Here is a 13,133-nt window from a genome sequence, read left to right as displayed (position 1 = left end):
CACGACTCGTGGATGATGGTGCAGCTGCAGCCCGAGTCGATGACAGCCACTCTGCGCTGCCCATTCACCAGCAGCTGCACCGTCGGTAGCGCGCCTCTTACTCTTGGGCTGCCCGAGAGGAGGTTGGCGCAGACACCGCCTCTCCTGACGCGTTTCCCGGCATCCGTTCCGGGCAGCGTGCCGCGGCGTGTCCTGGCTGCTCGCACCGGAAACAGATGATGTCCGCTCTCCTCTCCGCCCGGCAGTCACGAGCGAAGTGACCGGCTCGACCGCAGCGGTAACACCGTGATGACGCCGGCGTGTGGCGGGAACGGGCCGGCGCAGCGGCGGCAGCGGCTGCAGCGACGGCATTCTCTGCCATCAGCGCCCGAGCCCGCTCCACCAGCTCGGCCAGCGTCAGGCTCTCCATGCGGCAGCCGGCCCTCAAGGTATGCCTCGCCGCATCCGGGAGACCGGCCACGAAGCCGCACATCAGCGCCGTGTCGCCGAGCCCGCCGAACAGGGAGGCCAGCCGCCGCAGGTCTGCCAGGTAGACGTCGACGCTCTCGCCGACACGAAGTCTTCTCGCCGTGAACTCCTCGTACGCCTGGAACTTATCCACAGCGAACGCCCGCAGCAGGGCAGCTTTGACGGCAGAGTACTGCAGCTTCTCCTCGGGCTTCAGCTGCTGGTAGACGCTGAAGGCTCCGCCGGTCAACCGCAGGGGGACGACGGTTTGAATGTCGGACACTCCGCGCAGCTGACAGACGAGCTTCGTCTTATCCAGCCACTCTTCCACAGAGGCGTTACCGCCATCGAACTCGGGGATTAGCCGCATGTCCAGCGCAGAACTTGCCACAGCGCTTTCCTGTGACATGGTCGCCGAAATAGCTTGTAGTAATGCCAAAAGTCCAGTACACTCAGATGCCTCTATTCACACCCGTACCCGCTCGTGTCCCGGAGCGCACTGCCCGGCTTCACCACATTAGCCTAGATCATACCTCTGTACACGTCATATCACGTCATATCACGTCATTCTGAACCCTAGACAAAGGCTGATCAATTTCTCCCTCCGCCGACTCACCGGCGCCATAAGACCCTGGCTCGCAATACGACGCGCACCATCATCGCTCGAACCACGCAATGACTAAGACACAGACTACACCAGCCTACAGTGGGTCTCCAGGGAAAACGTTACCGGTCTTGCCAGCAGTATTAGTCCACTGATGGTGCCCAATTGGGCACACTCCCGCACGACCCGACACGGTAGGGATCCCTGGGCGGCCCTGAGACACAACAACTCCTGACTGGGGTACCAGGAAAAGGTGGTCCTTGTTCTGCTGTCCCGGGAGGCATTGGTTCACATCTGAGCTTCCAGAGTCTATTTATGGACATGAAAAGCGGTCTATATTAGGGCTCCGGGAGATAGCTTCTGTGCAGATTTGTAGTTCTCGGGACACAACACTCAAAAGTTACCGGCTGGTCCTGGAAAACAGTCGTTTCCGTTTTGGTTCCTCGGAAACCGTGGTTCCCCGTTTGGGTCCCGAGATGCAGTAATTTCTCACTTGACAGTGGTCAAGGACACAAGGCCTCCCCAAGTACTCAACCAACCCAGTTTCTTTACACTGCGACCCCCTGTCTGAAGGCTTGGGTTATACCTAACGGTCACGTTTTTCAATGCAATTTACATGAAAGGAATAAAGCAATGCATGGAATTCACAATATTGCGCGCGTCCTGCTTTGAAGCGCTGCAACTCGCAAGTAATGCCTTGGTATGTCTACGAATGTCGGCATGGTCCAGCAAAATGTATTATTTTATCAAAACAGCACTGACATGAGATTAAATAATTAAGCCTTAACAACCAACTTCAAAATTTGACCTCACTTGACCTGACCTTGACCTGACCTCGACCTGAAATTCATCCAGAGGTGGTCCATATCACTTATTGAGTGTGCCTATTGCATTCTATGAGTAAAATGACCCATAAAACATGTGTCGCACATGCCCTTTTCTATATTTTGTTTTTGGTGACCTGACCTGACCTGACCTTGACCTTAACCTTTGAATGACATTGTATGCAACGAATATTGTCTTGGTAGTCTAAGAACACGTTTTGGGCAATCAGTCTCAGTCCATTCTTCGGCAACTACTGTGCAAGGCCGATACTGTAGAAACTTGCATTTTGTACCGTTGACCTGACCTTGACCTGACCTCTGACCTACTTAAGCAAAAAAATTTGGGCTCGTAAGATCCGCCTTGTTGAGAGCTTTCGATTGCCGTTTTCCCCGTCTTTCTACCCATCGGTTCGGAAGTTAGACAGGGGGGGGGGGGCAGAATCTGCCCCCCCCCCCCCAGCAGGGCGCGTATGGCTGAATAGCCCAGCGGGGCGCGGGTTAAACAAGACCCACCATAGATGCGCACAATGATTTTTGCCCCGGCTTTTGCAAAGTATACAAAACATCTGACAGAATCTCACGATTCCTCAATATCTGAAATGTGAGAATATGTATTCAAACTGTAATAAAAAATAACAAATAGCCTTATGACATTCTGCACATGCGTCATAACTATTGGAGTATTTGAAGCACCTAAATTTCGAGGCTAAACGTAAAATTTAACTAAAAGTAGCCAATTGCCACAGTTTAAATCGTGACGGCTGCTCTGCAATAACCTAAATCTCTTGACGTTTGGCACAGATGAGGTACTTAGGACTTCGCCGAAACTGATCTGTAATCGGTGAGCTACTTAGAAACCGACTCTTCGTATTAGCTGGGTTTTAACGGTCTAATACAGACATTATCTCAGTCCCAATGGCGTGTGTAGAAAGCCCATTCGGAAAGCCCATTTGCAGCGTTATTATTATAAGGACAAATTTATGACCCCTACCACCATGCCGTCGCAGAGCAATGAGTATATTTTATGACGAGCGTATTCGGCGTGTATCTATCATTATGGGTATCATTATGGGTCGCCGGAGGGAGTGTGTCTGGTTACCGGAGGCTGATTACCGGCAGACTGTTGCCGTGGGCTGGTTACCGTCAGTTGGTTACCCGCTGCGGCTGGTTACCGAGGGTCGGACCGTCGGTTACTGTCACATGGCGCACATCAACCTCTAGGCGGCGGCCGGTTACCTAGTCAGTGGTTGTTTACCGTGAGCTGGTGGCTGCCGTCTGGTTACTGTCGTCGTTACCCGGCGGCTGGTTACCATGAGGGTTAGTGACTGGCTACCCGTGGGTTCGGTTACCGACTGTCAGCAGCTAGTTAGCTGCGGGTTTTCGCCAGTTAGCAGCTGGTTAGCATCGGGCAACGGCTGACTACTGTCGCCACTTGGCTGGAGAATATCTGCCTCGGCGCCTCCCGAGCCGACGCGGCGCCAGAGCAGTCTGGACCGAAGGGCAGACGCTGGGCAGACCAGTCTGGATCCAAGGGCAGACGTATGACAGGCACGGCAGCTGCCTGGAGACTGGAGTCGTCTGGGCTCCGCTGCGAAATGGCACGCTTCCAGCTCTCTGGAGGCTGTGAGCGCTCAGCACCCCGTGCAGCGAGGCGGTCTAAAAACTTCCTTTGATCAAGGCTCTGGAAACTGATATCACTCTAAACAAGCAGCTACTCACGTGAAACATGTCTCTGTCTGCCGGACATGCCAATTTGACATCACAAATTGAATTTCCGTGGCCAGATTTTTACCTTTTATGCCCTTGTTTGTAATACTTTTTTATTACTTTATTATACGACTGTGGTTTTGACGTATTCTCGTCCCAACTAGTCATCGATTGGTATTTGTTATTATGTAAGTCGCTTTAGGCTAGTTTCGCTAGCTTTTTCTTGCAGTTTTCCATTCATTCCGTCATACCTAATGGAGTTGATAGAATATTGGAAACTCTATTCGGAATCGTCTTTTCAAAGGTATTACAAGTTTACAGTCACATTGTATGCTGAACAACATTTAAATTTAAGAAATTTGAGATGACATTCTACTTGCTTCCTAAAAATTGAAGTGTGTTAAATTCACGACGTCTTGTAAGCAATTTGCATGTCAATTTTTGGACCCTTGCAAAGTTTACGATATCCGTTGCAAAATGGTTTAATGAAAGACGACGACAGTGCGGCACTTTTTCTTCCTCTGTTTTGGCCTAGATGCCTATATCTAGCCATAATTCTTATTTACCATTTTTGTCAATCTACATAGATCTCTGAGATTCGTTGAAGTTGATGGTCGTGTTGACTTTTTCATGCAAATACGCCATAAATGTCACCTTTTTACTGTGATGGTGACGACCATGAAGCAAGTTCTAAAGATCAGGAACCTTATTATCGAAACAGCATGCATAACAGCGAACTTGGAGCAGCTTCATTCATATCATCAACGTACCTGAAACGTATGTTTTACGGCATAGGCCCTAGTTAAACCATTCGATTCGTCAAAGACTCATCGCAATATCATGAAGTTGTAACATTCCCACTCGATGCTCGCATTTTTATCGAAAAAAAAATAAAATATCTCAACTTAACTGTGGATAGGACGATGTCATACTACATGCGCCGTTTCAAACGTATGCCCTGAACCGGATGTTTCATATTCCTATGCATCATCTCTAATATACCTACAGTAAATGCTTTATGTATCGCTTTATAACAAATGAGACGGCTTCTAACCTGAGCGGGGGCTCGTTACGGACGCGTTTCATTTCCTGGCGGCTGATTTGCGGCTCTGGTCGGCGGCGCGGCTGCGCTGCTCTGATACAGCGGCTGATGGGCGACGGCTCGGCGGCCGGGTGGCTGAGTGCAGCGGAGGACGAGCGGCGCCAACTGAAGGGGGCGGCGGGTGCGCGGCCGCCGGCCTACAACGCCGTGTCGCCGCCACAGGTAGTGCACCGAAGGTGGGCGGGTTCAGGTGGGGTCGGTGAATGGTGCAGTTTGATTCGGTGTTGAGTGGAGTTCGGGTTGGTGATAGTGCAACTGGAATCGGTACGGTGCAGATCGGGTCGGTGCTGGGCAGAATTTGTGACAGTGGTGGGTGCAGTTCGGATCAGTGCTGGGTGCAGTTCGGGCCTGTGCTGGGTGCAGTTCGGGTCGGTGCTGAGTGAATGAGCTCGACCCCGAGAGCCAGGGTTGGAGTGTGGGCGCTGCCCGTGCGGTGCATAGCAGTGGTGTGTGCATTTCTGGCGGGTGCTGAGTGCAGTTTGGATGGGATGGGCTTTGGTTTTGGGATATTATTAGCCGTTTTCACGACGGCCATCTGGTACACATTTGGTGCACATTTGGTGCAGATTGGGTGCAAATTTGGTCAAATTAGGTTCAGTGTGTCTCTTAGTAGCTATCATTTGGGGTTGCACTAATTGCATAAATGCCTGCTTTGTCATATTATCAGAGAGTATCGTCGATTAAAACGCTGAAATAAATTCATTAAATAAATATATTTGCTGTAAAAGAGATTAGGTGCAGATTTGGTCAAATTAGGTACACTCGCCGGATAGACCGTCGTGAAAACGGCTAATACTTCTTGACTGTTCTGCCGTACTTACAAAGGCAAAAACGATTACATTCGGGTGACCTGTGGCCTGGTGACGTAATGACCCCTGACCCAACGTAATCGTTTTTACTTTTGCACGGCAGTGTTGGTTACATATTGAAGGAGATGGGTGCATTTCGGGTCATTGGCATTTGCACTTCTGGCCGGCGTTGTGTGCATTTAGGGCGATGCTGAGCTTTAGGCGAAAGAACAGACTGCTTCTCCCTCATATATATTTTGCGGTAGTCGCTAGATGAGCGCCGCTTAGCTCTCTGTCGATGGCGGATCTCCTGTGCCGGAGGCAGCCGCCGGCGCCCCGCGCTCTCCTCAGGGCCGCGTCCGGTCTCCGACAAAGGCAGGCGGCAGCGGAACCGGCACCCCGGCCCGTCGGCACCGGCAGGGAGGGCAACCATGTGTGTGACGACCACAGTCTCACCAACACAGAGAATAAAGACACAGACACACCAGGGCAGAATACGGGCACGGGGACGATACCAAATAATATTGGCTCAAACGGAGCTACAGAAAAGCGGTATTTTTATCCTGCAGACGTCAGTATGTTAAACGGACGTTTTTACTTTGGTCCCTTATTATGCGACCCTGAATGACCTATGTGTGACCCATCCCGTGCTCTCCGCAGTCGCCGCCGGCCGCCACCATGCCGGCCCCCCGCTGGAATCAAGCCAAGAGCTGTCTGAAGACGAACGCGCTCACGCTGCTCACTCTTCTCGGCGTGTTCTCCGGCATCGTGCTCGGTCTGATCCTGCGCACCTCCAGCGACGAGCCATGGTCCGAGCGGGACGCCATGTACGTCTCCTTCGTGGGCGACCTGTTCCTGCGCATGCTGAAGGCGCTCATCATCCCGCTGATTGTGTCCAGTCTGATCTCGGCCGTCGGAAACCTCGACCTCAGCCTGTCGGGCAAGATCGGCGCCCGCGCCGTGGCCTACTACATGCTGACCACGGTGATGGCCGTCATCCTGGGCATCATTCTGGTGGTGGCTATCCATCCGGGTCAGGGCACTGATGAGGGCATCGAGAAAGGCGAGTTTGGCCGAAACACTACCACTGCCGACACGCTGATGGATCTGGTCAGGTGAGTGGGCTGATTGGGTCAGGAAAAGAGGGAAGATGGGATAGAGGTCATGGCCGGTGTTCTTCGCTGTGCCGTCTCAGTAGGACTTGTGCCGCTATAGTAGTCCGTGTGATTATGCTGAGCTGTGTCTCCAACGTTTGTCTGTTGAACTGTGTCTTGTGCCTTGTGAGCTGTGTCTTGTGTCTTGTGAGCTGTGTCTTGTTACAACTGTGCCGAGCTGTGTCGCTATTGTGCGACTGTGCTGAGCTGCATGTCCCTATCGTTTGACTGTTGAGCGGTGTCGTCATCATACAACTACTGAGCTGCGTTCCACGCGTTGGGCGCCTGTCGGCCTCGTTGGCCCGCCCCAGCCGGCTCTCCGGCGCCCGCCAGTGTGGCCGGCCGGCCGGGGAGCGCCACCCAGGGTGCCGGCGGCCGCGGCCACTTCAATTGACTCAGTACGGCGCATCCGGCGTGACACCACAGTCGGTCGGCCCGGCGGCCCGCCTGCGCACCGCGATAGGCGCCGGTCGCGCCCGCTCGTCGGCCCGTGCCCGGCCCCTCGGGTCGGTAATAGATGGGCCGGGCGGCTGTTCTCTCAGCACACCAAGGGCCGTAGCCTGCCGCCGTCCGGTAGTGAAACCAACAGGTGGATACGATGGCTTACGGCCGCTCCAATATCGCCCGAACAGAAGGGATTTATGACACTCTGCAAAACGGCCGCCCCGGGGCTATTTATAGGTCAGAGTTAGACGCATGAAATCTCACACGGCGAGCATTTCCTGGTAATGTTGCGTCGTTTTAAGTCAAGCAGGGAATGGTATTACGTTGAGAGCCACATTGTCGGCATATTTTTCATTCCTCTCGGTAAATGGTGGAGGGAAAGAAGCTTGGTGCCGGTGATATTACGGACGAAAACATGCGAGAATGACGCATTGTACGCTTATCTCACGCTTCCATACATTCGCATGCATCAGTCATATTCATCCTTGCATCCAATTGCATTAGCACATGCCGATCACCGAGACTGGATATCGGAGTTCCCTGTGGCTGGTGTGGTGATGAAAGATAAGTTTTATTAGAGATCCGCCGTTTATTAGAGATTGTGTAAAATTGCTAATGGTGGGTCAGTCAATGGAAATTGGGACTGGTAAAGGGAGTAATAAAGGTCGGGTTTGTCACTGAGTCTGAGGAGCAGATCTACCGGTCACTGGTGGTCAGAGATAAGACAGCGGAGGTCTGCTGGAGATCGGTCGATCACACAGAGTTCCGCTGGTGGTCGGCGTGGCCCCCGGAGACTGAAGAATGCTAGAGGTCGACCGGTCACTAGAGACGCCGTTTGCCGACCGAGCGTCTGCCAAACGTCGGCGCCAAACCAAACGTTGGCCCCGTCCTGACGGCCCGCAGACGGCGAAACATGCCTCCCGCCGCGGCCACCGCCGACCCACACTGCAGTAAATGCGCTGGTCGCGGAGGCAGTGACATACCTTGGCGGGGTGGGCGACAGCGCCAGTGAGATGACGTGCCAGGAACTCTGATGTGTTTAGTTCCTACTCACTCTGGTTTGTTTGTTTTGCGTTTGTAGGACAATTGGCATGTTGTACGGCAAAGAAATAGCGCTAACCCTGTCTACAGAGACGTCAAGGTCCGAGTTATATGAGACAAAAACCACTCCCGGCCCTATAAACCGCGTTGCGCAGCTGTCCTCTGAGACACCCAGACCCTTACTTCATCGGTCACGGCCGCTGCCGATGTGTATGAGTTTTTCAGCTGTCGCTCGGGCTGCAGGTCCAGCGGGGACCACGCTCTGGTGATGTCATCTGCCGAGCACGTCAGACTTTATACACTGAGGGAGGAGGGACGGGGGGCGGTTGGATGCGCACTAGCTACTCGTCAGCGCTGCAGGCTCTAACTAATGCTGAGTGCTGACACCGTCTGCGTGGTTACCGAGCTGCTGCATGCATTAGTTTATGCAGACTACGGGCATATTCTAAAAATCAGCGTGCACCGAAGTTATGGTGAGAGAGGGTGAGCACAAGTTAGAAAATGAATGTTAGCAACCCGAAAATGAATGCTTATAAGTATTCAAATGTAGAGCAAATTTAAATGCACAATAAGCAGAGATATTACGCCACTGGCAAAGTTGACCGAGGTAGTTCGTCTATAGTGATGAAGTCGATTTAGCTTAAAACAACAAATGATCCTCAACGAAACTATTGATATGAATATTACAAAAATTGACAAAATTCGTTTGACGCATATCACGCGAAATATGTTGCTTGAAAGGAAGTTCGGAAGTCCTCCTCGCCTAATATTTCAATGTGCGCGGGTCTTTAGCTAGACCGACAGCCGCAAGCTCACACAGCGTCTTCTAAAAAAAAGTTTGCTGGTCTCAAAGAGAATGTGATTTGGGCAGATAAAAAGGGCTTTGTTCTTCGTACTAACCCAAATAAACGAGATGGATGGTTTTCCTGGCACAAAAAAACCATAAGGTCAAAGTGGGTGTAAAAATGGCACACTGGCTCCACAATAGCTGACTGGTCCACGTTTACCGCGAACGACCCTCAGTGCCACTGTGCTTCAAGTTTTTTTTCCACTGACGTGAGTCCTTCCTATCTGTCCTCCCTACATACACCGTGACTGATTGCTGTCATCGTGACTGACCTTGTCCTTTGCCAGTGACTGATTGTGACTGTCACTGTGACTGGCTTTGTTGCAACTCATTGTTTGAGACTGATTGTCGCTCCGACACTGACTTTTTATCGCTCGTTGTGAGCAACTCGTTGTTGTTCACGCTCGTTGTTCAGTCACAGTTCACACAAATTTCGTTGCAACTCTTTGTGAGCGACTGATTGCCACTCGCTGTGACTGACTTTGACTGTCACTTGTCACCAAAGTCAGTGCTGTGGTTGTCCCTGTAACATGCCGTGGCTGCTGCTGAGACTGGCTGCCGCTCACCGTGGTCGTTGCCCCTCGTTTGTTTGCGCCGGCTAATTGGTCTCATTACCCGAGAGCAGCATGACGCGTCCGTTGTCCCCGTGATTGGTGAGGCTCGGGCAGGCGTGAACGCCCTGCATCGCGACGGAAGTGATTGGCGACGACAGCCTCGACGATCATTTACCGCGTCAGGGCAATGTGGCAGACTTCCGGCTAATGATGGCATTCGATCGATGTTTCTGTGAAAATTTGCACAGTTGTCATGCTGCACATCCTGTATCGCGGCGTGCTTTGTCGTTTGTCTCATTGCCTTGGTGTCGTTCCTGTTTTCTGGGCGGTCCGTCGCTGGGCATGCCATGAACCCGTGAGTTGTGTCCGGGAGTCAGAGAGTGTCTCCTCACCGTAGGCTCCGCATACAAAGGCGGTGCTCGCAGCCCTCTTTATAGTCATCAGAGCGATGGTCTACCGGATCCAGACCCCTGACCTTTCCCTTGCACCCACACAAATACGGTCGGATTTCGGTAAAAAGTTCAGAAGCTTAACCCGCGCGGGGCTGGGGTCTCCAGCCGAACGCGCGGGGCTGGGGGGGGGGGTAAATTTTACCCCCCCCCCCCCTGTTATCTCCCGAACTAATGGTCCGATTTGGAAAATTCAAACGCCAATCGAAAGCTCTCATCACGAACTACTAAAAACATGTACTTAATTTAAAGTTTGAGGTCAAGGTCAAGGTCAGGTCAAGGGTACTAATTGCAAGTTTCTACAGTATCGGCCTTGCACCGTAGTTGCCGAAGAAAGGAGTCATGGACTGAGACTGATCGCCCAAAACGTGTTCTTAGGCTACCAAGACAATATTCGTTGCATACAATATCATTCAGAAGTCAAGGTCAAGGTCAGGTCAGGTCAGGTCAGGTCACCAAAAAACAAAATATAGAAAAGGGCATGTGCGACACATGTTTTATGGGTCATTTTACTCATAGAATTCAATAGGCACACTCAATAAGTGATATGGACCACCTCTGGATGAATTTCAGGTCGAGGTCAGGTCAAGGTCAGGTCAAGTGAGGTCAAATTTTGAAGTTGGTTGTTAAGGCCTAAAAAGGTGTCTATCTGATGCAGTTTTTCACGGCAAATCGAATGGTGCTATTTTTGTTTCCGTGCGAGGTCTAGAACTTCCAAAAAAGTCATTTTTCAAAAATTTTGTGTGTCGTGACGTCATAAAATTTTGAATAACTCCCACATTTTTGAACCGATTCTTCTAAAATTTGGTATGTAGGTGCACATAGACCACTTCTCTGACATTTATTCCGGTTTTTTCGATAGACTCAAAATTTTGGATTTTATAATGATTTTCCCAAAAAAATCAGTTTTTTGAAAAAATTTAGGCCAAAATCCAAAATTTTCAAAAAACCGAGATAGCCATTTGATAGACAAAGTAAAATTACGTATAACCTTTTTTGTTACGTCTTGATTCCTTTAACCCGCGCCGTGCTGGGGGGGGCGTTTTTACGCCCCCCCCCCCTCAGGTTTTTCGCGAATATCTCAAAAACGGCAGCGCGCAGCGCCGCCGTTTTTGGTACACGTGTTCCTACATCATTTCCGCACATGTTGTGAAAATTTCAGACCTAGGCCGTTCAAGGTCCGGTCACCAGGTCACGTCAAGTGACCTTACCTCAGAAAAAGTTCAAAGGCTCGCTATAGCTACACCGACTGAACGATCACTTTGAAACTTTCAGCGATTGATATGAGTAACAGTATGTATAAAATGTTTATCTCGGATTTTTGATATCTGTGACCTAAGGTCAGGTCAATTTTGCGACCTCTCCATTATAAGTCAATGGGAGAAAATTGAAATGCGCCTCTTTTGGACGAATATCATTCAAAACGCTCTCAAACATCGGTTCATAGGTAAACATGACACACTGAATAGGAAAAATGCACCTGTGACCCCTCTGTGTGCCCCTGAGGTCATCTCAGGTCATGAACGGTCGCCAGCAGTTTTTTGGCTATAACTTTTGATAGAGACGTGCTAGAGCGGTGAAAACACGTCAGATGTGTTCAGCTCGACGATACGGATCGACTGATATGCAACATGACCCTTTTCGGTCAGGTCATGACCTTGACCTGAGGTCAAATTTTCAAAATGACCTTTCAAGGTCAACGAATAGTTCATTCGACGCGTCTCGACGAGAGGAACACGATGCTGGCAAAAGTAATGTCATGGCGCTTATGAGTCAAAAGTTATTGACGAAAAAACGTTTTTCGTAAAAACGGCTATTTTTGGAGTTTTTGCCCTCTGGAGGCTAAACCGTTGACCTGAGGTCAAATCTGAGAACATTACTCAGAAAGGTCTGTAAAAGGGCTATCGAATGCGCTTTTCCGCGGCGCTGTAGCTCTATCGGTTCCCGAGATAGCCGTTGGCAGTTTCCAAAATGTTGAAATAGTCAACATTTTACCTTTGGTGACCTCTGGTGACCTGACCTTTGACCTGACCCAAAAAATGACCGAAGTGTTTTCGTCCTTATTTTTGACGCTCTTTCGATTGCCGCTTACCGCGTGTCGCTACGTGGCCCAGGAGCCGAGTTAGACGGGGGGGGGCGTGAAAACGCCCCCCCCCCCCCCAGCACTCGGCGGAAAGTTCAGGCCACCAGCACGGCGCGGGTTAAAAATGAAGATGTTAGCGGCGTTTGAACTTTTGCCGTTTTTGAGGCGAAAATGGCGAACATGACGTCACTAAAACGTTGATTTCTCAAAAATTTTCCGACGGATTTTGCTCAAATTTTCAGGGAACGTGTCAAATTGATGTCAGAAAAGGTACTGAAAGTTTGGCGGCGCTGCGCGCCGCCGTTTTTGAGATATCGCAAAAATTCGCGAGGGGGGGGGGGTAAATTTACCCCCCCCAGCCCCACGCGGGTTAAGTAAATCGCGAAACATTTCCCAACCCTTATTGATCTTAGGGAGGAGATGAGCTCTTCCAAATGCCTGTCTCAGTCGAGGCACTGCCCAAAATTTGAACTATTTCCTTCACTGGCCTACATATTGTAACGTTACTTATAAACATAGTACCCTAACCCAATAAACTCTGATATCACTTCCAGCTCGGGTTGCGTGCGTGGCCCGGCGCCCGCTGTCGCCCATGCCCACTAATTAATTACACCATTTCCGACCACTGCACCGTGCCGGTTCTGTGAGCTCGCCGCCGGAGTGTCACTTTCCACCACAGTAAACTTGCCCGGGTTCCATGAGACGTCACTTCCGGCACCGGGTTACACCCGCTTTGTGACCACCCGTCCAGGCCCTGTCTCTGATAACTCAGCGTATAGCGTGGTAAACGGTCAGCCACCAAACGTGTAAGGTTGCCTAAATTTCAGTGGCGGCGGAATAGGGGGTGCGGGGGGTGCAGCTGCACCCCCATCGAAAAACATGGGGGTGCAAACATATCTTTTTGCACCCCCAAAATCCGTACAAGGGGCCCGTCGCACCATCCAATACATTTTCTCCTGAAAACCAGTGATCGGGAAACGAACACTGATATCCGGGATGTCCAATTATGGCCAGGAGTGCCCCATGCTAGTCTTTGGGACCCCACACCGGCTAGAAGTGTCCCAACTCCAAGCCGCGTTTGGTGCTCCA

At 51.0% G+C, this 13,133-nt stretch overlaps 2 protein-coding genes across 4 annotated transcripts in view; one reads left to right on the top strand and one right to left on the bottom strand.

Moving 5' to 3' along the window:
* LOC122364008 (excitatory amino acid transporter 1-like) overlaps positions 1 to 13,133 on the top strand; it is a 30,288-nt gene that overhangs the window by 3,991 nt on the left and 13,164 nt on the right. Inside the window, exons 1-3 of one of the 3 annotated variants that reach the window (XM_043333952.1) lie at positions 3,937 to 4,359; positions 4,727 to 4,846; positions 6,133 to 6,587. In XM_043333952.1, the coding sequence (XP_043189887.1) occupies positions 4,733 to 4,846; positions 6,133 to 6,587 (569 nt within the window). In that variant the 5' untranslated portion in view covers positions 3,937 to 4,359; positions 4,727 to 4,732. Of the gene's footprint in view, positions 1 to 3,753; positions 3,771 to 3,936; positions 4,360 to 4,726; positions 4,847 to 6,132; positions 6,588 to 13,133 lie in introns of those variants that run through there. The other 2 variants (XM_043333972.1, XM_043333962.1) reach the window with 2 other exon arrangements.
* LOC122364018 lies at positions 85 to 856 on the bottom strand. Its single transcript, XM_043333985.1, has 2 exons — positions 185 to 856; positions 85 to 112 (listed from the first exon to the last, which is right to left on the bottom strand). Exons 1-2 carry the CDS (start codon positions 854 to 856, stop codon positions 98 to 100), a joined length of 687 nt encoding a protein of 228 aa, XP_043189920.1. The 3' UTR covers positions 85 to 97.

Source organism: Amphibalanus amphitrite, unplaced genomic scaffold (genome assembly GCF_019059575.1).
Source record: "Amphibalanus amphitrite isolate SeventyFive unplaced genomic scaffold, NRLGWU_Aamphi_draft 000027F_arrow, whole genome shotgun sequence".
NCBI classification, from domain to species: Eukaryota; Metazoa; Arthropoda; class Thecostraca; order Balanomorpha; family Balanidae; genus Amphibalanus; species Amphibalanus amphitrite.
This window is presented reverse-complemented; position numbering and strand designations above follow the sequence as displayed.

Bases quoted from the DNA above. Each gene is read 5' to 3' on its own strand.
- LOC122364018 (XM_043333985.1), bottom strand. From the start codon at position 856: ATGTCACAGGAAAGCGCTGTGGCAAGTTCTGCGCTGGACATGCGGCTA.